The sequence below is a fragment of the Ornithodoros turicata genome, unplaced genomic scaffold (assembly GCF_037126465.1).
Source record: "Ornithodoros turicata isolate Travis unplaced genomic scaffold, ASM3712646v1 Chromosome85, whole genome shotgun sequence".
In the NCBI taxonomy this organism is placed as follows: Eukaryota; Metazoa; Arthropoda; class Arachnida; order Ixodida; family Argasidae; genus Ornithodoros; species Ornithodoros turicata.
Genome location: NW_026999393.1, coordinates 138,911 through 165,063, shown reverse-complemented (window position 1 = coordinate 165,063; position 26,153 = coordinate 138,911). Strand labels below are relative to the sequence as shown.

At 46.6% G+C, this 26,153-nt stretch overlaps 3 protein-coding genes and 1 long non-coding RNA gene across 10 annotated transcripts; 3 read left to right on the top strand and 1 right to left on the bottom strand.

The window, feature by feature from the left end:
- Window positions 1-724: 724 nt before the first annotated feature.
- On the top strand, window positions 725-1,619 carry LOC135374578 (tigger transposable element-derived protein 6-like). Its single transcript, XM_064607521.1, has 2 exons — window positions 725-907; window positions 951-1,619. The coding sequence occupies exons 1-2, from the start codon at window positions 725-727 to the stop codon at window positions 1,617-1,619; spliced, it is 852 nt and encodes a 283-aa protein (XP_064463591.1).
- Window positions 1,620-2,026: 407 nt separating this feature from the next.
- Window positions 2,027-2,677, top strand: LOC135374577 (tigger transposable element-derived protein 6-like). Its single transcript, XM_064607520.1, has one exon. The coding sequence runs from the start codon at window positions 2,027-2,029 to the stop codon at window positions 2,675-2,677; it is 651 nt and encodes a 216-aa protein (XP_064463590.1).
- Window positions 2,678-5,563: 2,886 nt separating this feature from the next.
- LOC135374576 (piggyBac transposable element-derived protein 3-like) lies at window positions 5,564-7,105 on the top strand. The gene has a single exon (XM_064607519.1). It carries the CDS (start codon window positions 5,564-5,566, stop codon window positions 7,103-7,105), a length of 1,542 nt encoding a protein of 513 aa, XP_064463589.1.
- A 911-nt stretch (window positions 7,106-8,016) lies between these two features.
- Window positions 8,017-15,321, bottom strand: LOC135374596 (uncharacterized). Of its 7 annotated transcripts, none has more exons than XR_010417001.1 (4): window positions 15,106-15,321; window positions 11,634-13,092; window positions 8,940-9,018; window positions 8,017-8,263 (listed from the first exon to the last, which is right to left on the bottom strand). It is a non-coding gene; the product is annotated as an uncharacterized LOC135374596 (long non-coding RNA). The 7 variants fall into 7 exon arrangements; XR_010417003.1 differs by having other exon boundaries at window positions 15,242-15,321; XR_010417004.1 differs by lacking the exon at window positions 15,106-15,321 and having other exon boundaries at window positions 11,634-12,729; window positions 12,800-14,112.
- Window positions 15,322-26,153: the final 10,832 nt, after the last annotated feature.

The following is a 26,153-nucleotide window of genomic DNA, read 5'->3' as shown; positions in this document are numbered from 1 at the left end:
CGATAGCGAAAGGAAAAAGACACGTGGTTACCCATTTCACGACATTTCGTCGTCTGTGCTGTGTCGTGATGGTTGCGTCGTTGCGTGTTGTCATGAGTGCAAGTAGGAAACGCAAAGTTTTGACGCTGGATGACAAAGTCGCGATGATTGATGCGGTGTCCAAAGGGGAAAAGAAAAAGGATGTTGCAATTCGTTTCGACGTCCCTCTAAGCACGCTGTCCACGATACTCAAGTCCAAGGAAGACGTTCTGAAAGCTGTGCGTTCCGGGTCATGCAGCGGCCAGCGCAAGAAGTTGAAGGCAGCGACCTACGGGGACGTTGACAAGGCTGTCTTCAAGTGGTTCACGGACATACGTGCGAAGAACATTCCAGTCAGCGGTGCCGTCCCTCAACAAAAGGCAAGAGACTTCGCATGTTTGCTTGGATGCGATGATTTCAGAGCAAGCACCGAGTGGTTGCAGAAATTCAAAATGCGGCATATGATCGTTGGCAAGACCGCAAGTGGAGAGTGCCACGCCGCGGATACTGAAAAGGCATCGGCATGGCTTAAAAAGATCGCTTGCCAGAAATTATGGTGACTTACAAGCCATCCGACATCTACAATGCCGACGAAACAGGCCTGTTTTTTCAAATGTTACCGAAAAAGACTCTGGCGCTTAAGGGTGACCGCTGCCATGGTGGAAAACAAAGCAAGCTGGGTCTCACGGTTTTGCTCCGCACTAACATGGATGGCAGCGACAAGCGCGTCCCGCCTGTTATCAGGAAAAGTGCAGGACCAGGATCGTTCAAAAATGCTGCAAGAATCCCCGTAAAGTACGTGGCGAACACTAAAGCGTGGATGACGCGCAGCATTTTCGTAGAATGGCTGAACGAGCTCAACAACGACATGAAGAACCAGAGAAGAAATGTGTGCCTGCTTGTGGACAATTGTTCGGCGCACCACATTTCAGGGTCTGGAACTAAGCAATGTGCAAGTGCATTTCTTTCCCGCACACTGCACATCGTTGATTCAGCCTTTGGACCAAGGCGTAATAAACAGTGTAAAGTTTGCGTACCGGCGTTGCCTGATCGACAGGTTCTTCCTAAACCTGAGGTTAAACTTGCCCACAAAAGTGGAAGTCTCCCATGCGGTGGAGATGCTGTCAGCTGCGTGGCAGTCAACAGGAGCGGTGATCATCGCGAACTGCTTTCGAAAGACCGGGCTTGGCCTCTGCGAGCAGGAAACAGCGGCAGAAACTGAAACTGTGCAACCTGGGCTCGTTCAGGCATGGGAATCTCTGATGGATTGGGAGGGAGCAGTGCCGGCGGGCGTCGAACTATCCGACTACATCAACGGTGACAGTTGTGTCGTAGCTACCGAGGAGCTCGACGACGACGACGACTCAGTGTGTGACACGGGGGACGCTGGGGACACTGTCAAAAGCGATGGACCGAACGAAGAGCCGCCGCCTACAGCTGCTGATGTCCTCAAATCCATCGACACACTGCGCCGTTACGCGACAGCGCAAGAGAACCAGGAAAGAGCAGTGGAGGCGATCTGGACTTACGAACGTTGCGTGCTTCCAACGTTAACAAGGACGGTCCAGGCAAAGCTCACGGATTACTTTGTACGGCCATGAGTGACATCCGCATTCAGTTGTAAATAAAATACAGTAAAAGCTCGTTAATTCACACCTCGTTAATTCGAATGTCTGGATAATTCAAAGAAGTCATCGCGGTCCCGCCAAGCTCTCATACATATCAATGTATAAGGCAGCCCGTTAATTCGCACTCAAATTGACGTGGTTATGGATAATTCGAACCACTCGGCTGCATTCGGCTGCACCCACGTGCTGCCGCTGGCAACCCTGGCGACCTTCCAGGCGCGCGCTACGCGTGCAGAGCACAAATAGGTGGTGCCCCACGAGAGGAGAGGACTGGGAGAGGAGACCTAGAGAGAGGCGGTCGAATCTCTGTTTTGTGTCTTGTGCCACGTGCAGAGCGCAACCATGGCACCAACGTCGTCCCATGGTAAATACGGGGGAAAATGTTGAAGGACAAAGTGGAGATTCTGCGTGAAGTCGACGCTGGAAGGATAAGCAAGAGCGACATAGCGAAGAAGTATGGCATACCAAAAAGCATGTTGTCGACGTACATCCGTAACCGCAAAGCCATCAAAGACACCTACGAAGGTAAGGGTTTCACCCCCGAAAGAAAAAGACTTCGACTTGCGAAACATCCCGAAATGGGGAATGCTTTGATCACATGGATTAAGGAGATGAGGAGCCAGGACATTCCCCTGAGCGGACCTATCATAATGGCAAAGGCAGCGGACTTTGCACTTCCCTTGAACATCGAGGACTTCGCAGCGTCTGATGGGTGGTTCCACAGATTTCGAGAGAGGCATGACCTTGTCTTCCAGGCTGTATGCGGCGAACGTGGCGACGTTAGTGCGGAAACGTGTACGTTGTGGAAAAATGAACAGCTGCAGGAGTTCTTGAGGAAATATTCGCCGGATGATATTTTTAACGCCGACGAAACCACTTTATTTTTCAAACTTTTGCCAGACAGGACGATTGCGTTTAAAGGGGACAGCTGCACGGGTGGAAAGCGCAGTAAGGCTGGCTGCAAACATGACCGGGACGGAAAAGCTTCCCCTTTTCGTGATCAGGAAGTCGTCAAAGCCGTGGTGCTTTAAGAACATTCGAACGCTGCCAACGGAGTATGCTGCCAACAAAAAAGTGCGGATGACCGCCGATCTGTTTAAGCAGTGGCTAAAAACAGGAAATTTAAATTGAGAAACAGAAGGGTTCTCCTCAGCGTCGACAATTGTACGGCGCACAAGATGGACGTCGAGCTGACAGCTATCGAGCTGGCTTTCCTTCCGGCAAATACGACAGCAGCGTTGCAGCCGATGTATCAGGGCGTGATCAAGGATATGAAGACGTTTTATAGACGTCATATGCATGAGCATTTGATCCTGTGCGGTCCAAGCAACGCCGTGACTCTGCTTTCGGCGTTGCACATGCTGGCACGTGCGTGGGACCAAGTCGTGCCATCGACCATCGCGAACTGTTTCCGCCACTGTGGCTTCATCACCCCAAGCTGTTCCACTGCTCGGGACACGTGTCTGCAGGAATTAACTGATGACGTGTTCGATGAGGAGAATATTCCAGCAGACACGCATCAGGCACTGCAAGGCGTGCGCTTCACCGATTACGTTGACGCGGATAGCGCTGCGGCGGTCTGCAGTGTCCGCAGCGATGAAGATATCGTAGCGGAAGTGTCGGCGCGACAAGAACCAGACGAAGAAAACGAAGACGATGAAGAGGTGGAAGAAACGACGGCGCGGCGCCATCTCCATCACAAGGTTTGGAACCACTTAATGTTGCCCGCCAATTCTTCAGCCATGAAGAAGGCCAAGAGGACGCTCTTCACCATCTTCGTGTTTTGGAGTGAAAGCTGATGGTGTTCAGTTTTCGAGTGCAGAAGCAGCAAACAATCACTGACTTTTTTCATCAATAAAAGTTGTAAGCTTTACTTATCTCACCAGTGCTGTTTTCCACTATTTTTCTTTGCTTTTCATTAGTTCGAACTTCGTTTAATTCGAACGTTTTTTGCATCCCCATGGGATTCAAATTAACGAGCTTTTACTGCACGTGTTATTTGCTAATGTGACTCCTTAATTTGCCATTTGTTTGTCCTTCAGTGTGGAGGACTGTTTTATGGCGACTTACGCATTCTACTACACGTATCGGTGGATCAGCCGTGCTTTTTTTAAAAATAATTTTTTGCGTGATCGGTTTAACAAAGTGCCCTATTTAACGAATTAAAATGCCAACATTTGCAATTTCGTTATATAGAGGTTCGACTACAACCAAAGTATGGTCAGCGTCGACAAGCCTGAACACAGAATAGGTAATTACAAAATAAAGTCTGGAGTAGCCAAGTGGACAATACACTCTATATTTCATTTGCCGGCACTAACTAATTCGAGGCTCCAGTTCAGGGCTGACCACGAACTGATGAAAAAGATAACATGTGATTCGTGGTGTTTTAGTTTTTGTGTTGCACGAAAGATCATGTGTGCTATGCCTGCAGAATGATCACGTGGAACATTATTAACTTAATCATTTTTACTTCAAAATTTCCTGCATCTATAAAAGCTGGCTACGATTGCAACAAATGCATGAGTGAACGAACACGAAGAAGAAGTAACACTTTCAATACATGTTGGTTTACAAAAGTTGCCTTTTGAGGTATATCTCTGCAAACTAGAGCAATGCTGTCAGTTTTGGGGCACTCAGCCTCTGTATGGGTGTCAGTCCTTGTGTTGTAGCATGTGAAATAGCTAAATACATGGAGCATAATGGAACCACCTGTGACTCCCTGATACTGAACGTCCTGTTCAGAAGAGAGTGCCACTTGCAGAAAGGAGGCACAAGTGACACCATTTCGATAGTAGGATGTCTTTGTGTAATAGACTATGCTGACATTTCCCAAATTTGCACACGCATACCTGCCAACCTGACGAACTTCAAGATCGGAGGACTGCCCGCAGCATGACGGAAGGAGGTCCGGGGCATTAATTTTGGATGCCACTGCATTGAGATTCATCTACGTCATACATAGCCACTATCGGGTGGGGCTGCGACCCCCTCTCGTTGCTTCCGTCAACCGAAATTGCAAAGACGCGTCATCTCCGGCTCTCCAACATTGCATTTTGTGCTGCCGCAGCAATTTCACCGATGATGGCAGTGGGCTTCGTCCGTCCACACCAATGGCACTTCCATTCGTGACATTTTGGGAACATCTTCCAGAAGAGCATGGTCGCTTATGCTCCACACTGGTTGGGCTTAAACAGAATACCCGTGAAAAGGCACTTGGCACGTATGGGGAACATGTGCAGATATTTCTTCTGTTTGGAGAACGCCATCGGAGAAGACAAACTGTTGTTGTACGAGGCTGGACTGACGAGAGGATGATAGATAGCCCGTCTTCTCGATAAAAACACGGACACAATGATACACACTATCTGCCGTGACCTCCAGCCATGTGTGGCCATGCTGCGAAACACATGTTACAGGCTCTGTAGTTCTTCAGGAATGCATTGGCCCATTTTTTAACCTCTTTTGGACGAGTGTCGCGGATTCGCGACATTCGTGTTCAATGCTATTTGCAGGCGCCTCGTGCATTTCTAGCGCGCGAGGCCGGCTGTCGCGAAAGCGCACCTATCTATGCACACTCGTTGCGCCCTCTCTGTGCAGCGGAAAAGACTGTGCGGCACATGGAATCATCGCTGACGGCCCACTTCGGATTGAAGTCGTAATCGGCCTATATCCAGGCGGGCTGCAGCCATACGGTAAGGTAAAAGTTGTTACAAAAATTCATAAGGCGTGACGATGCCTTAGACAACCATTTGGAACCGTTTTTGTCGCAAAATTGTGTATATTTTCAGAAGATACGTCACCAGCACGTGGTGTCGCTAAATCGCGACAACCGGCAATCTGATGACATTTTCCCCCAATTACGAAGAAACTGCGAATATCGCTTGACACCATATATCTTTTGTATTCTACAGGACATGGACACCCAATCCTTTTACGGGAGACGCAGGCAACCATGTCAAACACGTTTGCCACCCGAACAGGACAGTGACGACAGCTGTCTAAGCGATAGCGATGATGACGTAGACTACATCCCACCAGATGAGTCCAACGCCCAGTGTGAAGAAGCATCAGAAGGAGAAGAGGACGACGATGATGATAACAGCGAAGAAGCAGCACATACTTCAAAAGGTGGCAAGCCACGTTTGAATTGGTCAAGGGTATCAGCTTTTCGTCATCATAGTATACCGAAATGGAAAGGTTCAATACAAGAAAATGATGATGTCAGGTCTGCTGTTGACTACTTTCGCGGGTTCTTCGACGACAGTTTGATCAAGCTGATCGTCACACAGAGCAACCTCTCCGCAGTTCAGAAAGACCCGAATAAACCCTTTGCCATTACCGAACTGGAGCTTGAACAATTTCTGGGATGTACCCTGTTCATGTCTGTCATCCAGCTGCCGCGGACTCGTCTGTACTGGTCTGCTCAATGTCGGGTGTCAGCAGTGGCTGACATTATGAGTCGGGACAGATGGGAAGAAATAAAATCATCACTGCACTTCAATGACAACCTGAACATGCCCTCCACGAGTTCTTCCGATAAGGACAGGCTCTTCAAAATACGTCCACTCCTCGAGGCACTGCACTCTAAGTTTGAAGAGATTCTACAGGCACAAACTCTTTGTGTAGATGAGCAAATGGTGCCTTTCAAGGGCCGATCAAGTCTGAAACAATATCTACCCAAGAAACCCCACAAGTGGGGCTATAAAATATTCGTAATGTGTGACTCTCATGGCATTGCGCACTCTTTTGAAGTGTACACTGGTATTATTACTCCCGTACCCGGGTTTCCCGACATCGGGCCCAGCGGCAATATCGTCCTGAAGCTGTCCGAACGCGTGAAGCCGAATCTCAATCACCTGCTCTTTTTTGATAATTGGTTTACGTCCATCCCTCTCCTCCTTGCCTTAGCGGCAAGAGGAATCTACGGCTTAGGCACCGTGCGCGCCAACAGGCTACAAGGCTGCCAAATGACTTCGGACGCAGCTCTTAGAGCTAGTGGTCGTGGGAGCTCCGAAGAGTACAAAACAGTGCAAGACAAGCAAAAAGTGATTGCAGTGAAATGGTACGACAACCGAACTGTAACGACTGCAAGTACCTTCGCCGGCATAGAACCCAAGTCCACTGTCAAGCAGTGGGACAGAAAAAGAAAGGAAACCGTGGAGATCGAGTGCCCAAATGCCATATCGACGTACAACCGACACATGGGTGGTGTTGACCTCCTAGATGGACTTGTTGCCTACTACCGAACTGAAGTGAGGTCGAAGAAGTACTATCTGAAAATATTCTTCCACTTTTTGGACGTGGTAGTGGTCGTGAGCTGGCTCTTCTATCGACGCGACTGCCAATCTATGGGAGTCCCTAAAAGCCATCAGAAAGATCTGATGAAGTTCAAATTGGCCATCGCGGAAGCACTCTGCAAGCAGGGAAAAGACCTGCACCACAAAAAACGTGGTTGACCATCGAAGTCTATGGAGGCACAACTCGAGATGAAGAAACGGCGACGGCCAGCAAGCCAGCTTCCAGATCAAACGGTCCGAACTGACAGTACAGGGCACTGGCCAACTGTGCGCGGCAAGCGACAAAGGTGCAAGAAACCTGGCTGCAAAGGGCACACTGTGATAATGTGCAGCAAATGTTCTGTGCATCTATGCCTAAACAAGAACTCAAACTGTTTCACAGAATTTCATTCTTTCTAAATAACTTTACCGTGCAGCGAATATCATTTCACGTTTTACATTTCACGTCTGTATGCTTTTACCGTGGAATAAAGAAAATCCTCAGCGGACGGCGCAAGGTAAAATTTCCATGTCATTGCCTATTGTCGCTAATTAGCTACATAAGGCGTTCTTGGTGACTGCCTCGTTGTTCTGAAATATGATTTTGGCTCACGCATTAGTGGGCCTTAAGTGCAACTTCCACATACAAGAAAAAATTTTCAGCTGACAGGAAAATAATTCCAGCAATAAGAGGTTAAATGAAAATGAGAGAAGAAAAGCTCAAGGCCCCAGTTTTCCGGGAGATTGGAGGGTGAGTCCATAAAATCGGGAGACTGAACGAAATTCGGGAGTTTCCCGCATAATCGAGAAGTTGGCAGGTATACATGCATACTTCAGTCTTGTTGGGTAGGGTCCCGTGGCTACCATGGGGGAAACATCCCATGTCCTCATCATTTTTCCATCATTTACTGTTGCTGTTGCCAATTTTGTAAATGCACCAAGCTGTGATGTTGCCTAACCATACCATAGTCTTTGTACCACGTTTCGTATTTCCACATATCTGTATCACTGCAAAATGGTGTCACACCTTTCAGTAAGCAGTGTGTTAGTTATGCAGATGGGTACAGCAAGCACTGAAAGTAGTTCAACCAAATGGTTCCCCACACAAACAATACGTCCCTGTGATGCGTGATACACGTATCATTCAGGTTATGAGCTGCTTTGTTACAACTGTCTTGGACACCGAGTTACACATTGTATACATACAAAACATGGAGGCAGACACGGAAATTTACCTACCTTTCAACAGCAACTGCTGTGCTTAAGATACCCACACCCATACCCATGGGCCTTCATCCTGCCACTGTACCTTGAACAACCATAGAACATGTTCCTTCGCTGAAATAAATTTAAAGCTATCAATGAACCCTACAGTGCACACCCTAGAGTCATCAAGCAGAACAATGCATAACACTCAGCAGTTCCCAGCAGGGTCACAGTCAAATAGAGTCAACTATGTAGATGTCGCACCATTTCTTCACAGTCGGCTCAGGGGGATCCGCTATGCACTCAAGCACTGGCTGGACAATACTTAGTGATCACTTTATCAACCTGCAGCATATATGTCTACCAGATATTGTTTGTTTTTTAACACACGGTTTCATTTGATATACTATACCTCTGCTGCTTCTATGGGGGTCCAAGTCCCCACATTTAAAAAAGTACGGGCCACTCCACTGGTTCCAAGTGCAACAGCATAAGGTGAGCAACATAGTATCACTTACAGCATACAATAATGCAGTTTGATGGCCGTAAATTCAACCGTAGACACGTACAGGCTTACACTACAGAAATGGAGTAACTGTGATGCTTGCCACTATATCCTTCACAGAACTACCTCACATAGGCGGAGCGCTTAAAATCTGCCGGAGGGGGCATACACATAGGTCAGGAGGGGTTTCGGGGGACTTATTGGGTACGCACCCCCTGGGAAAGTTAAGGGAGAGCACAGGCCCCCAAGCACTCGGTGCCCATGCTACCCTTAGCACGGAGAAAAGTGTTGCATCATATTCACCTAAATAAAGTGCTATCGATGACGAGGGTATGTTGGCGCAAGTTTCCATATACAGGGCTTCCCGAGATGAAGTAAGGGTCTGAAATGAAGCAAAAACAGGTGTGTGCAATTTTGTAACTGTCAAAGTTCTGCTGCAATGTTTATTTTGCACATTTTTCAAATTTCAAGGCACAACGTACATTTCTGTTTTCTTTCACTGCTAATAAATGTGTGGTCCCAAGTAACTACCAGTCAGCCAGCCACCCCCATTTTGTTCCCTATTATTTCTATCTCTGATAACATGCACATAGCTATAGGGTGCAACCTGCAGCAGTAGAAGGCACTTGTTGATATGCTGGTTTCAGCCCATTTGTAGGAGGGCTACGGGTTCTGAGTTATGGCTCTAGATATGGAATATCGCTTTTCACACTGCATGGCTGGGATCTTGATAATCGTGTCGTTCATTTAATGTATCAATTATTTTATGTTTCGGCTCATAAGAAGGAAGGGATTGCAAGTTTGCCTTGAAGTTACAATTCTGAATGGGTAGCATTCTGGCACATAAGGCCATCCTGCTGAAAGGGATGACAGAATGTGTGAATGGAAACTAGAAGTGAATATTTTGTAAAGTAATTGCAGCTGGGTTTCCTCGAATAATGCAAATGCAAAGTGCAGAACATGTATGTATTTGTCTACTCCACATGCACATCCTGTTAGCACCGTTTTCGAATGTGTGACTTGGCAGAAATTGAACAAAATCCGGGAGCATGACATATCCCCTTTTTTCAATGTAACGCCGCTCACACAGGGTTTTCATGCAGAAAAAGCAGATTTCACTAGTCAGACATTGATGGTGATGCCAGGCGGAGCAAAGTCATCTTAGTGCAATGGAGCAGCTAGGATCGATCTGATTGTGTTGGTAAAGGAGCACAACCATGAAAATAATGTTCTAGGTGGACAGTATAATAGGACTTATTAGATTGGTACACACGTTTTTCCGATTACAACACTCAATAGCACCGCTGACACGGTCACGTGAGGTAGAGGGAGATCATGTACCTTGAGTGGAAGTTGAAGTTCCTGTCTGCAGGAAACATAAAAAATGCCCCGGAAGAAATGTTCCCAGAGAAAATGTTCCTCGTAACAATCACTAGAGTGGGTGCGAGGTTGTGAAGCAAGTGCAGTTATGGAACTACCTCCAAGCCCGCGGGCGCTGGCTCTGGCGCAAAAAAAAAAACGCATTTGGCGCAGAATTTCACAGAATGGCGCACCTCCGCCGTATGTATTCCACTGCGTCCCGCGCAATACATCGTGTTTGCAATACATACTCTCCACTTTCTAGTGAATATTGGGGTTCAGGACATCTGGGAACAAGTATCGGCATGTACGGTTCAAGTCCTGAATGCTCAATTGCTCGCGCTGTCCTTACGCGCCTACACCCTGCGAGCACGCGCGATGTTACGCAGTAGCGGAAAGCCTGGAGTGATCCATAGTACAGGCGCCGGCAACTCCGGAATCAGCATCGTCAGTTATGCCTATCCACAATTAGTTAAAACGCAGTTGTTTAAAAACAACTCCCATGCAAACGAGCCAACATTCTATCGCAGGCACGTGACGTGTCCAATGCTCGGTAAATTTGCACCACCACCACCACCTTTCGTCCAGTACGCACACACTTGATGCACTAACAGTGCGCTTTATTGTTGACAACTTCTCTTTGAAGTACAACAACGTACGATTCTTGTATTAAGTTAACATAGAAAACATATTGCACGATTCCACGTTAGGGGTGGCGACACACTGCGGAGAACGGGGAAAAGAGGAACGAACAAACAGCGAAGTTTCACGAGCGCTACGCAAACACAGCGATGACAGGAAACCGGATGATAACTTTACGCTACTTGTGTAAGAAACAGGTGCTGCTAATTATGTAGCACCTGTTTCTTACTCAAGGAACAGAAAAAGTAGCACCAGTTTTCTTTTGTTCGCCTATTTATAAAGTGATAGTGAAAGCTTAATTTTGAACACCCTGTATAGTGAGCTACTGGGGGAATATCGGTAGTCCTGTACATTCCTTTGTACAAGGATAGACGACACAGTATTCGGAGCGAGTATACTTCGCACTTATTGTTGCGTTTTTTCTTGGGGCCTGTGACTTGGCGTGACTCGGCTTCGTTGTTCAGAGGCATGACGAGAATAGAGAGGGCGCGGGAGCATCGCTCGCGGTTTTTGTTTCGTGTTCATGCGTTCGAACCAGGCCATCTTTGTTCGGCGCAGCTGTGGCGCAGAATTAGGGAAAATTGCTTTTTCGGCGCGGGGTTGCGCAGGCAATCCCAAATGGCGCACTTTGGCGCAAATGGCGCAGCAGTTCCATCACTGCAAGTGATAAAAAGGCACCCACACACAAAAAAAGGAGGAGGAAAGAAGACTACAAACAGGAGGTACCCTATACTGCGATATGCTGGGACAGCTTCGCTCCACGCAATTTATTTGCGCCCCTTCGAAAAAGAGAAGGGATAATAATACCAAGAGAGACTGAAAAGAAAAAAAAAAAAAAAGGCGACATACAGGAGGAACCTGAGGATGGTGATAAGCATTTAAACCATGAGAAAGTGTTCTACAATACGCGAAGGCCTGTGGACGAAGCTCACTTCCCTTGGCCACAGAGGTCAGATGACGGTTTACAAGATAACAAACGAAGAGTAGACGACTCACATTTAGTCGTAGAACCGTGGCACAGAAAATTGTGTCATGGGGAAAACCCATGCCAGCTTTACTGTTTCAGCGAACGTTCCCCGTGAAAGTGGTCAAAGAACTCACTCAGGTCATCTACCTTGTTCACAGGGGCCATAGGTTTGTCTGTGGAACATAAGAGAAAAGCTTAGGAAGGCACAATTACTGGTAAGATCTGTGGATACAAGGCAGGGATAAAAGGCATCCTACTCTGAAGGGATTTGCCCAGAGCGCGGGGTAACAAGAAGTGAAGTGCATTCACCTTGGCCACACGGACCATGGTTTAATTGTAGAAAGGAAAAGAAACGCTCAGCAGGGCACACTGGTACTTTCCTCTGGACCGTGGTAACGTGGCAGCAACCACCACGTCCCTTGGAGCACCCTTAGGTAAGTTGTACCTTCTATGCTTTTAGCTACCCTAATTATTTGAGTCATTGTATTGTCAGTATTGGGATCCGATCCAGACTTTTTCTTAACACACTGTGGAAAGCCTAAGCCCACATGGAAATACCTTCCTACATATATTTCAGATCAGCAAAATGAAAATTCTGAAAACAGCAAAGGGCAGCGAATGCTTGGCGTTCAAAGGATATCAGTACACGAAGCAGAAGCTCCTGAAGACTGGTACCCGTTGGCAGTGTCCACAGGACGGGAGCTTGCAAAGGGGCAGCAATAACGTCTGCTGGTGGAGTAATGGTCTTGACCCCTCACAATCATACCCCAGACGTCTGCAAAATCAATAAGGAAGGTCCGGACGAAGATCAAGGAACTATCTCATTGTACAGTGGCGCCGCCTGCAGCCATGATTTCTCAGTGCACGTTATAACTTACAAGAGAAAAGAAGGGCATGCTAAAGAGTGAACAAAGCATCAGGCGAAGCATTCGAATGCGGTGATCATCACATTACCCTCCTGTGCCGGCCAGCCTTTCAGACCTTATCGTCGAAGAGCCATGGTCCACAAATGAGGGACTTCAACTAGAGCACTTCCTATTCTATGACAACAGAGCAGGCAGTGGCAACGAGAGGCTGCTAATTTTTGGTTCTCCTGTGTGCCTGAGGATTTTAGCATGGAACGACCTGTGGTTCATGGATGGGAACTTTGACCTGGTGCCTAATTGGTTTCGGCAACTCTACTTCGTACTTGTACCTTTGGGGCAGAGTGTAGTTCCAGCAGTCTTCGCCCTCATGGTGAGCAAGACAAGGAAAACCTACGAAGAGTTCCTGAGGGCGACAGTGAACGCATGCGAACGTTTGGGTGTTACCCCAGACCTGGAAGAAGTCACGATGAACTTTGATCCTGCAGCCATCAATGCCGTGGGGTGTGTCCTTCACAAAGACATGAAGACGAGGTGTTATTTTTTCCACTGGTGACAGAGCACTTACCGCAAGATACAGGGCCTGGGGTTGGTGTCAACATACAAGGCCAACGCCGACTTCAGGCTATTCATGAGGAAGGTGGACGGCGATAAAAGAGAAATGAGCGCTACTTTTCAGCTACTTGACAAAGAAACAGGTGCTACTAGTGAAGCAGTACCTGTTTCTTACTCAAGAAGCAGAAAAGTACAACTTGCTTTTCTTTTATCGCTCGCTTTAAATATAATTTCTGGACACGTTAGAGCAAACACTCTGTATGTCTCTGCAGCCAAATGAGTAAAAGGGGGATAAGTCGACTTATCCCCATATTGGGCATACAGATACGTGAATTTGTGTCCCAGGAAATATCGAACAATAGTATAACCGAAATGACGCAAGCCGCACGTGACTTCACTTGGTGAACTTCGAAATATGAAGGGAAAGAGGCCTGGCATGTGCGTTTCCACGCGGTCTCGAACTTATAGCGTCCTCGATAAACCAGAGCCGTGTATGCCAAAGGGAGTCTGGCCATTAATGGAACATGCCTATACCTGGAGCTCCACCCACTTTTTGAGCTCTCTGGCCAATCACGAGCCAAAATACAGTTCGCTATTAACCCCAGGCTATCCAAGCTATATATTACCTGTATTAACTGGGTGCCGACATTTTCGGGAAACTGGATTGGATTAGATTGAATAGGCTATTCCCTGACGACCTAGCAACATAATGGATTTTGCGTCCACTTTTAACGGCGCCATCTGGATGGTGAGGGGCACGCCGGGAAGACGCAGAATAGCAGAAGGCAGAAGTAGCAGAAGCAGAACTGATTGGCCGGCAGAACCGCTAGTTGGAACAGACTGCCGGTATTATACGTATTTCAACTATGAAACATAACAAGACTGAACAGAGAACGGGCAAAGGTGTGTATATGAATAAAAGTATGTCATAAAATTAAAAATTTTGGCCGTTTGTAGCGTTTTTCTCGCTATTTGCCTGTGATCGCTGTCGTTACTAGGCCTAACAAGGACGACGAAACATATTATTTTCAGGTAAACATCGACACTGGAGCGTAATTTAAAGGTGATTTGCAAGATAATTGCAACAGAATGTACACTTACGGAATAAAATTGACGTAATTTGTGTAAAAAAAAATTGTCATGAAATCCTCAGCAGCCAATGAAAAACGCTCAATTTGATTGACAGGTCGAGCCCCTTTTTTAGGCTCCTCCTAATGGCCAGACTCCCTTTGGCATACACGGCACTGCGATAAACTGCACCGGTGCGCCCCGGTGCGGCTTGCCATCCTCGATAAACTGCAATGGTGCGCACTGAACGTCCTCGATTAAAGGAGTGCACCCGTTCAGTGCAGCACTGAGTTGCCCTGAACCCACAACGAGAAAATCGGCCGAGCGCCAGAGTGCAATCCCAAGAAGCATCGCGATTGCCGGAAGCACGGAGGAAGGCGGAAGCGGCAAGTAGCCAGATGTCCAGATGTAGCCGTGCAAGTAGCAGCAGACAGTCATCGTCAGCATGGCATTCGATCGGTGCCGCTCGCCAGGTGCCTCTCGCTACGGGTCGCGCAGCCTACGAGCCACAACGAGCACAGATCTCTAGGGGCTAGATTTTGAACTTTTCGCTATCCCGTAACGCTTGCTAAACGCTCGTGCTCCCCGGTTGACGGCCAATGCGCGTGACGGAATGAGCGCGCAAATTTTGAAAAATAGCTATAACGATCGCTATGTGCACATCAAGATTGAGCCCCAAGTAGCGCATGCTAGTATCCATCAGATCCACCAGTGCAATGCAGTTTCATGTTCGATGATGCCTCCGCCCAGGGCACCGCCAGTGTAGAGCGCCACGCACCACTGTGGTTTCGGGGCAATCCCGGAGCAAGTTTATCGAGGACGCTATTAATTTTCGCATTGCCAGAGCTCACTATTTACGCACTGTTGGAATGTTTGTATGTCAGACACGAATATGCGTGTTTTAGCATTTTAACACCTACCTAGAAGTTGCCTCTGATCGTGCTTAGACAGACTCTTCATGCGACACAATGAAAAACAAAACTGACACTACGCATTACAAGGCGTTAACAATTACCTCCTCACGCTGGCACTCACAAGTGTTGACACTTGTGCAGAGATACGTTGAAATTCTCACAGCTAATGACATACTTGAAGCGCTGCAGCACGTCACGCACGAACAAGGAAACTACAGAACACTTACAAGCACTTACAACAACAAATACGCCGCCATTAGCATGGCCTTCGGATACGATCGGCTTTGATCACGACTATCCTCTCCCTTTCTTCTGCAACAGCTAGTTCTACACCCTCACTACAGTGGCCACTCTGTACCCTCACTTCAGTGCATGGTGCGTGCGGAGTGCAAGTGGCAAGACGGGTGCTGCCGGTGCTGCACTCGCTCCACTGGTGCTATCCTGAAAAGAAGGCTCTTCGATTTGGCCCGCACCCCCCGCACTCGTTCAAATTGAAGGAATTATATATAGTTTCGTTCTTCCACGTGTTTTTTGGAAGGCCCTTTAGGACAGATGTTTCCATGCAGATTTGTCGCTTTTCAGCTGACGTAAAAGATAACGTAGCTGATGCTGTCATATTTTACTTTCTTCATTCCGTGAATGACTGCGGTGGCGCCACAATAAACGCACTATTCGACACATTTCGACCTCGTGTTTTTCCCTCTAGACCAGAAATAAAACAGTTTCGTTTGTGCACGTGGTTTTTGGAAAGAGCTTTAGGACAAATGTTTCCATGCAGGATTGTCACTTTTCAGCTGACGTAAAAAGTAAGGTGGCTGATGGTGTCATGCTTTGCATTATGCTTCCTTCGTTCCGTGAATGACTGCAGTGGCGCCACAATAAACGCACTATTCGACACATTTCGACCTCGTGTTTTTCCCTCTAGACCGGAAATATAACAGTTTCGTTTGTGCACGTGGTTTTTGGAAAGAGTTTTAGGACAAATGTTTCCATGCACGCAGGATTGTCACTTTTCAGCTGACGTAAAAAATAAAGTAGCTGATGGTGTCATATTTTGCATTTTGCTTCCTTCGTTCCGTGAATGACTGCGGTGGCGCCACAATAAACGCACTATTCGACACATTACGACCTCGTGTTTTTCCCTCTAGACCGGAATTATAACAGTTTCGTTTGTGCACGTGGTTTTTGGAAAGAGCTTTAGGACAACTGTTTCCATGCAGGAGTGTCACTTTTCAGCTGACGTAAAAAATAAGGTAGCTGATGGTGTCATATTTTGCATTTTGCTTCCTTCGTTCCGTGAATGACTGCGGTGGCGCCACAATAAACGCACTATTCGACACATTTCGACCTCGTGTTTTTCCCTCTAGACCGGAAATATAACAGTTTCGTTTGTGCACGTGGTTTTTGGAAAGAGCTTTAGGACAAATGTTTCCATGCAGGATTTTCACTTTTCAGCTGACGTAAAAAAATAAAGTAGCTGATTGTGTCATATTTTGCTTCATTCATTCCGTGAATGACTGCGGTGGCGCCACAATAAACGCACTATTCCACACATTTCGACCTCGTGTTTTTCCCTCTAGACCGGAAATATAACAGTTTCGTTTGTGCACGTGGTTTTTGGAAAAAGTTTTAGGACAAATGTTTCCATGCAGGATTGTCACTTTTCAGGTGACGTAAACAATAAGGTAGCTGATGGTGTGATATTTTGCTTCCTTCATTCCGTGAATGACTGCGGTGGCGCCACAATAAACGCACTATTCGACGCATTTCGACCTCGTGTTTTTCCCTCTAGACCGGAAATGTAACAGTTTCGTTTGTGCACGTGGTTTTTGGAAAGAGTTTTAGGACAAATGTTACCATGCAGGATTGTCAGTTTTCAGCTGACTTAAAAAAATAAGGTAGCTGATGGTGTCATATTTTGCTTCCTTCATTCCGTGAATGACTGTGGTGGCGCCACAATAAACGCACTATTCGACACATTTCGACCTTGTGTTTTTCCCTCTAGACCAGAAATATAACAGTTTCGTTTTTGCACATGGTTTTTGGAAAGAGTTTAACGACAAATGTTTCCACGCAGGATTGTCACTTTTCAGCTGACGTAAAAAATAAGGTAGCTGATGGTGTCATATTTTGCTTCCTTCATTCCGTGAATGACTGTGGTGGCGCCACAATAAACGCACTATTCGACACATTTCGCTCTCGTGTTTTTCCCACTGATCTCTATCTATAAAGGCTGGATGGCGCATGGGAGAGGGGCTCGCGGGGGAGAGGCGTACATTCGGGCCGCCATGTTGGGAGGCCCTAAAGCGCAGTGTGCGCCCATAGAAAACAATGGGAGGCAACGGAGATTGTGAGTATTTATAGCGCTGCAGGCGTTGATCGTTGCTTGTCATCACACAATTTTGTAAGGTGCCAGTATACTGATGTATCCTAACAGTGTTTCACAGGTGTCCTGCCGTTCCATTCTTAATTACGTTATGTTTTGCATTCCGAAACTAGACCGTCACAGCAGTGCAGCGCTGGGGATTGTACTACAGTACGTTTCCCAGCCAATATTTCAACAAGAAACGATGTGAGGTTAACAACCACCATGTATGTAATATCCCGTGCTGCGTTCTGGACAAAAATTGTTCCATAAAGAACGGTCCGGGAAAGGATATACTCGCATGGCAGAAAGAGATCGTTCTGTAGAATCACAGCCGTTGTTTTAGCCGTGTATCGGTTTCGTATGATTTATATCAAGCACCGCCGCAGAAAGTGTCTTTTAGTGAACGACTGCGGTGCTTTGCCTCGCAAATATGGACACACCGAAGCAGCCCAAATACGTTGTGAGCGTGATTTAATTGCTTCACGCAATTAGAACACGCTCGTTAGGACAGTTAATCAGGTAGTGATGTAAGCTTAATCAATTAAGTTACTTAAAAGTGGTAACACCTCCTTGAGACACAAGATTTAACTCTTTTTGAAGTACAGCCCTTCTATGTTTGTTTGTTTCTTCCTTCATTTGTTCTGATTATTTGCAAGCGCGGTTGTGCCAAACTGAATGTCCTTCTCGAGTACTCACATGCTTTTGCTGAATACAACTGCAGCGTGAGCAAAGCTGCTTAGGAACGGGGGCCTGCTATCCAGTGCTGACTTTGTCATGCTTGTTATGTGGAGCACGTTCGAAAAAATGCAGCTGCACATCTGAAACTCCAATGAGTATCATCGTCATCTAAAAGAGAGCGTCGTAGCACCGTTGTGAGACCAGACACGCTTTCTGAATATCTTCTATGGCACCTTCCGCAGTTTGCACAATTTTGTTCAGCATCTAAGTCTCTCATAGGAACCACTTTGCATTAACTGTGACTCCCATCTTACATTTTGATGTGCAAGGGCCTTCTTGCACTACACACGTATGGTCTGCAACAGGATAATTGCAGCAGGACGATTTGGAGCTTGAAACAGTTGTGATTTTGTCATTTTGGCCCTCGTGTACCCCATCTGTGAAACGTAAACAAAAAAAATCTAACACGATATGCTTTTGTAAAGAAGGTCACTGATGGTGAGTAAAGAGAATATACAAGTTCAAGTTTATTCAACATTTTATATCATACATTACTATATTATTCAACATTTTATATCAAGTTTATAGAACATCAAGTTTATTCAAGTTATTTCTTGCACTTATGCGTTTCAGGATACAATGAACGTGCAGGGAGGTCACAAAAGACTACGTTTATTGTTTTATGACCTTGCTACAATGACAATATATATTTTAGGAATGACAATGGACAGGTACTCTCTCTAAATTTGTAGCACTCAATTTTAGGTTAGAATGAGCAATGAATAGCAACTTCCCTCCTGGTATTTTCTTATATATGATGAATTTTGAATTTAATGTGATCAAATATGTGTTAATATAATAATATATATAAGAATATAATATGTGATAAATGAATGTGATCAACAGTAGATGTAAACAACACCAGTAGCCAGAGAAGTGCATTCTCAAGAAATAATTTTCTTCTTATAGCATATATGTGCATGCCTATTAACTGAAACAATTATCACGGTTCTCACGGTTTTAATTTCTGAGAGTGTACTGTAGAGACGGCTTAGATCTACAACAGTTCATACAAGGTATTATATACTGTGAATGCCTTTAAAAATCCCATGTGACACATATGCCTTTACTTTCTGGAGGTGCTGTGGTAATCAAAGTTTGTGGGCATTATGCAGGTTCTGCACCCATTTCTTGAGTATGTCGAGGCAGCTGTGAAGTAACCTGCATTGATGATGATTATTCCAATTTTTATGGTGCATCGACAACAAAGGAAATAATACATCAGAACATTGGTTTGGGTGCAACCAGTTAAAAATGAATATGTTGTTTAATAAATGCATTGGACAAATGTTAAAACATCAGTTTAAAACATGGTTTACAATCCCTGTATCTTCTAAAAATTAAAAAGATGAAAAACTATTCTAAAAAGAATATGGGGAACTCTTCAAAAAAGAATTATAATCTCTAATTATTATATTACTGGGTGAAGGAGCCTAAAGTGTAAGGTGTGTTTCTGATGTGAACATGTAAGAAAATATGCAAAACTGAGGTTGTTCCTTCCTGTAAAGTAGAAACCAGTGGATTGAGGAACGTGATACTTACCTGTACACCCAGCCGTATCACACTACACAGATTATTCACTGGGTAGCCCTCATGACGAAACCTGTATTGAGAGACCACTTTTGCCTTAAAAACTGCTTCAAATAGCACGACACGCTACAAATTATTACTATCGTAACAAGCTGACGATACAGCTCAGACACAAAGGCGTTATTCAAGTCGCGCCACACCACCGTTACGTAGGATTCTTTGTCACAAATCAAACCAAGGCACAAAACAATACCAATACATGAAAAAAGGTGACAATCGTGGTCTCATTATGACGTAATACCGAACTTGTGCGTGAAGGTAATTCAAAGAAATGAATGTGGCACTTGCTTCCGCAGAGAACACCGTGTACCATGCTAGCAATGCATGCAAAAAAAAAAAAAATATTTCTCCCTGGTTTTCTTTTAAATAATCAATCAATCAATGCATGCAAAAAAGCGCTCGAGTGCTCGCACATATATTGATGACAACACTACCTGTGTAGTGTAACGTGTTCTTCCAAGCATATTATGCACTCAAACTGTATTCGCCGCCGGGTAAAATGCAATTGTGCTCGATTGAACGTCGGAAGAGCGATCAAGCAACCTGCATCCAGTGCTCGTTTTGGGCAAAAAAACACTTCATAATGGTCAACTAAATATACAGAATGAACGCCTATTTATTCCTCGATAAAGAGTGACTCACCTGTATAAATTTAGGCCCTGTAACCTTGCCAGTACGGTTGGTACGACCGTAATTGCAAGAAGTTGCCATGATCGCTGCGGCGACTGTTGTGGGCACCGTAAGATGGCGGCCGGTCTCTTCACGCTCGCACTCCCTATCCGCGATCCAGCCTTTTACAATCGAGATCAGTGGTTTTTCCCTCTAGACCGGAAATATAACAGTTTCGTTTGTGCACGTGGTTTTTGGAAAGAGTTTTAGGACAAAGGTTTCCATGCAGGATTGTCACTTTTCAGCTGACGTAAAAAATAAGGTAGCTGATGGTGTCATAATTCGCTTCCTTCATTCCGTGAATGACTGCGGTGGCGCCACAATAAACGCACTATTCTACACATTTCGACCTCGTGTTTTTCCCTCTAGACCGGAAATATAACAGTTTCGTTTGTGCACGTGGTTTTTGGAAAGCGTTTTAGGACAAATGTTTCCATGCAGGATTGTCACTTTTCAGGTTAGAGCCCTGCACCATCCGCGGATGGAAGCGGATATCCGCAAGATACTTGCGGATTCGGATGAAAATTCTGAACCTTCTGCGGTGTGCGGATCGGATGCGGATGGCGCGAGGTCGGATGCGGATCGGATGCGGATACGAAGGCAGCGGATCGGTAGCGGATCGGATGCGGATATACCGCGTGCTGTAATTTTTCCACCAGCAATTTATTTGTATTGCGCTGCGACAGCGAACGAATGCTCGGGTTCACCTTTGACCATGCACGGCCAAGACGGGAGAGAAGGCATTCTGGCGTCTCGAACCGCGCTAGCACCGACGAGGTAGCGTTCCACGCGTTACAGAAGGCTCTCCGTAACGCGTTTGTTGAAATGTTTACCTTTGCTGGTCGTCGTGAGTCGTTCCGTGACAGCATGGAGGCATCCGAAATTATACCAACATATGCTTCCGGCGGTCTTTACGCGTCCTTCGAAACGTGCGGATTTTGCGGATCGGATGCGGATGGTACGCTTTGGTCAGCGGATCGGATGCGGATGGTACGCTTTGGTCAGCGGATCGGATGCGGATGTAAACTGTTGTGTGTGCTGCGGATGCGGATCGGATGCGGTAACGGTTGCGCGGATGCGGGTCGGGTGCGGATGCCAAAAATGTCATCCGCGCAGGGCTCTATTTCAGGTGACGTAAACAATAAGGTAGCTGATGGTGTCATATTTTGCTTCCTTCATTCCGTGAATGACTGCGGTGGCGCCACAATAAACGCACTATTCGACGCATTTCGACCTCGTGTTTTCCCCTCTAGACCGGAAATGTAACAGTTTCGTTTGTGCACGTGGTTTTTGGAAAGAGCTTTAGGACAAATGTTTCCATGCAGGATTGTCACTTTTCAGCTGACGTAAAAAATAAGGTAGCTGATGGTGTCATATTTTGCTTCATTCATTCCGTGCCGTGAATGACTGCGTTGGCGCCACAATAAACGCATTATTCCACACATTTCGACCTCGTGTTTTTCCCTCTAGACCGGACATATACCAGTTTCGTTTGTGCACGTGGTTTTTGGAAAGAGTTTTAGGACAAATGTTTCCATGCAGGATTGTCACTTGTCAGCTGACGTAAAAAATAAGGTAGCTGATGGTGTCATGTTTTGCTTCCTTCGTTCCGTGAATGACTGCGGTGGCGCCACAATAAACGCACTATTCGACACATTTCGACCTCGTGTTTTTCCCTCTAGACCGGAAATATAACAGTTTCGTTGTTGTACGTGGTTGTTGGAAAGCGCTTTAGGACAAATGGTTCCATGCAGAATTGTCACTTTTCAGCTGACGTAATAAATAACGTAGCTGATGCTGTCACATTTTACTTTCTTCATTCCGTACACGACTGTGGTGGCGCCACAACAAACGCACTATTCGACACATTTCACCCTCGTGTTTTGCTCGCTAGATCGGAAATACAACAGTTTCGTTTTTGCACGTGGTTTTTGGAAAGAGCTTTAAAGGGACAGTCGCATCGACCACAGATCGATTCCGAAACCACAGTGAAATGAGATTCCCCGTCCTTCACTGACCATGACTCCGAAAGTCCCGTTCCGATCGACGGAATACTTTTTGCATAATTCGTGTGTAAGCGGCGCTACAGCAGACGACGGAAGCGGGCGTCAAGCGGAACTCCCTGCTGAGAATCTTTAGCAACGTCACATGGAATCTGACCAATAAGAACGCGGCGAGCCAGAGGAGCCCCGCGGCTTGCAGCGTGCATGAGCAAGGTCAGGGAGACGAAGGCGAAAGCACATACGGAGATGGCGGACTCGGAACGCGGAAGTGGCGAATCGTGCTGTTCAAATGGCTTTAGTAATAGCTCCCGTGACGAATATACATGTTTGATGACGGCCCATATTCGACGGATCCGCTTATTCTGCAAGTCGCTGGTGATGTACGTGCCGCAGCTGCGTTAGCGCAACAGAACGAGCCTCAGGACCACTGCTTAGGTACGTTCATGATCGGAGTGCTCAATACTTAATCCCGTGACATTCACACTACGACGCAGGAAACAATCCAAGTGTTTGTGCGGCGTCTGTGTTCCTCAGGAACTGGATGAGTACCTATATGCTGCAGTGCTGGTGAAGTGGTAGAGTTGTGCAATGACGGCACGCACCACACGCACGCATCACACTTTGTTCCCAGCTCCCTGTCATCGGCCAGAACTTCTAGTGGTGTATCTACCGCAGTATTGCAGCGACGATCACAGTCTTCGCCTACTGTGCCCACGATAGATAGGCACGTCGAGCAATCCTTGTTTTCGTAGTTGTCGTCGTTGTTTGCACACACGACGAATGCCCCATGAAAGTTACGAAGGCTCTAACCAACTGTGCAACTCAAGGGCCGGGTTAGAATTAGAATGATTGTCAGGAAATTACTATGCTACGTGTTTAGGAAAGTGTCCTTTCTTTTTACAGCTACGTCAGGTTCACTGCTTATTGTGTGTTTACAAGCTGAATTTGGAGATTCCTTGGACCGAAAAACAGACGACAGATACCTGGGTGTGTCGTCCGCATGATTCGCCAACGTTTTTCCATCCTGGTCCTATCAGGACTATCATCATTAGTGTGCCTCATTTCCTGTTCACACCTACACCATAATAGACTTGCGTAGTTTCCAATTGAGAAGTGTGAAACAGAATCTGTGTTACCACAGTAACCCCGAGACTCTGCAACTCTGCAACTCTGCAACTCTGCAACTCTGCAACTCTGCAACTCTGCAACTCTGCAACTCTGCAACTCTGCAACTCTGCAACTCTGCAACTCTGCAACTCTGCAACTCTGCAACTCTGCAACTCTGCAACTCTGCAACTCTGCAACTCTGCAACTCTGCAACTCTGCAACTCTGCAACTCTGCAACTCTGCAACTCTGCAACTCTGCAACTCTGCAACTCTGCAACTCTGCAACTCTGCAACTCTGCAACTCTGCAACTCTGCAACTCTGCAACTCTGCAACTCTGCAACTCTGCAACTCTGCAACTCTGCAACTCTGCAACTCTGCAACTCTGCAACTCTGCAACTCTGCAACTCTGCAACTCTGCAACTCTGCAACTCTGCAACTCTGCAACTCTGCAACTCTGCAACTCTGCAACTCTGCAACTCTGCAACTCTGCAACTCTGCAACTCTGCAACTCTGCAACTCTGCAACTCTGCAACTCTGCAACTCTGCAACTCTGCAACTCTGCAACTCTGCAACTCTGCAACTCTGCAACTCTGCAACTCTGCAACTCTGCAACTCTGCAACTCTGCAACTCTGCAACTCTGCAACTCTGCAACTCTGCAACTCTGCAACTCTGCAACTCTGCAACTCTGCAACTCTGCAACTCTGCAACTCTGCAACTCTGCAACTCTGCAACTCTGCAACTCTGCAACTCTGCAACTCTGCAACTCTGCAACTCTGCAACCTGCAACTCTGCAACTCTGCAACTCTGCAACTCTGCAACTCTGCAACTCTGCAACTCTGCAACTCTGCAACTCTGCAACTCTGCAACTCTGCAACTCTGCAACTCTGCAACTCTGCAACTCTGCAACTCTGCAACTCTGCAACTCTGCAACTCTGCAACTCTGCAACTCTGCAACTCTGCAACTCTGCAACTCTGCAACTCTGCAACTCTGCAACTCTGCAACTCTGCAACTCTGCAACTCTGCAACTCTGCAACTCTGCAACTCTGCAACTCTGCAACTCTGCAACTCTGCAACTCTGCAACTCTGCAACTCTGCAACTCTGCAACTCTGCAACTCTGCAACTCTGCAACTCTGCAACTCTGCAACTCTGCAACTCTGCAACTCTGCAACTCTGCAACTCTGCAACTCTGCAACTCTGCAACTCTGCAACTCTGCAACTCTGCAACTCTGCAACTCTGCAACTCTGCAACTCTGCAACTCTGCAACTCTGCAACTCTGCAACTCTGCAACTCTGCAACTCTGCAACTCTGCAACTCTGCAACTCTGCAACTCTGCAACTCTGCAACTCTGCAACTCTGCAACTCTGCAACTCTGCAACTCTGCAACTCTGCAACTCTGCAACTCTGCAACTCTGCAACTCTGCAACTCTGCAACTCTGCAACTCTGCAACTCTGCAACTCTGCAACTCTGCAACTCTGCAACTCTGCAACTCTGCAACTCTGCAACTCTGCAACTCTGCAACTCTGCAACTCTGCAACTCTGCAACTCTGCAACTCTGCAACTCTGCAACTCTGCAACTCTGCAACTCTGCAACTCTGCAACTCTGCAACTCTGCAACTCTGCAACTCTGCAACTCTGCAACTCTGCAACTCTGCAACTCTGCAACTCTGCAACTCTGCAACTCTGCAACTCTGCAACTCTGCAACTCTGCAACTCTGCAACTCTGCAACTCTGCAACTCTGCAACTCTGCAACTCTGCAACTCTGCAACTCTGCAACTCTGCAACTCTGCAACTCTGCAACTCTGCAACTCTGCAACTCTGCAACTCTGCAACTCTGCAACTCTGCAACTCTGCAACTCTGCAACTCTGCAACTCTGCAACTCTGCAACTCTGCAACTCTGCAACTCTGCAACTCTGCAACTCTGCAACTCTGCAACTCTGCAACTCTGCAACTCTGCAACTCTGCAACTCTGCAACTCTGCAACTCTGCAACTCTGCAACTCTGCAACTCTGCAACTCTGCAACTCTGCAACTCTGCAACTCTGCAACTCTGCAACTCTGCAACTCTGCAACTCTGCAACTCTGCAACTCTGCAACTCTGCAACTCTGCAACTCTGCAACTCTGCAACTCTGCAACTCTGCAACTCTGCAACTCTGCAACTCTGCAACTCTGCAACTCTGCAACTCTGCAACTCTGCAACTCTGCAACTCTGCAACTCTGCAACTCTGCAACTCTGCAACTCTGCAACTCTGCAACTCTGCAACTCTGCAACTCTGCAACTCTGCAACTCTGCAACTCTGCAACTCTGCAACTCTGCAACTCTGCAACTCTGCAACTCTGCAACTCTGCAACTCTGCAACTCTGCAACTCTGCAACTCTGCAACTCTGCAACTCTGCAACTCTGCAACTCTGCAACTCTGCAACTCTGCAACTCTGCAACTCTGCAACTCTGCAACTCTGCAACTCTGCAACTCTGCAACTCTGCAACTCTGCAACTCTGCAACTCTGCAACTCTGCAACTCTGCAACTCTGCAACTCTGCAACTCTGCAACTCTGCAACTCTGCAACTCTGCAACTCTGCAACTCTGCAACTCTGCAACTCTGCAACTCTGCAACTCTGCAACTCTGCAACTCTGCAACTCTGCAACTCTGCAACTCTGCAACTCTGC

Bases quoted from the DNA above. Each gene is read 5' to 3' on its own strand.
- LOC135374578 (XM_064607521.1), top strand. From the start codon at position 725: ATGGATGGCAGCGACAAGCGCGTCCCGCCTGTTATCAGGAAAAGTGCA. The intron at 908-950 runs GTGTGCCTGCTT...ACCACATTTCAG, and splicing joins TGAAGAACCAGAGAAGAAAT to GGTCTGGAACTAAGCAATGT.
- LOC135374577 (XM_064607520.1), top strand. From the start codon at position 2,027: ATGTTGAAGGACAAAGTGGAGATTCTGCGTGAAGTCGACGCTGGAAGG.
- LOC135374576 (XM_064607519.1), top strand. From the start codon at position 5,564: ATGGACACCCAATCCTTTTACGGGAGACGCAGGCAACCATGTCAAACA.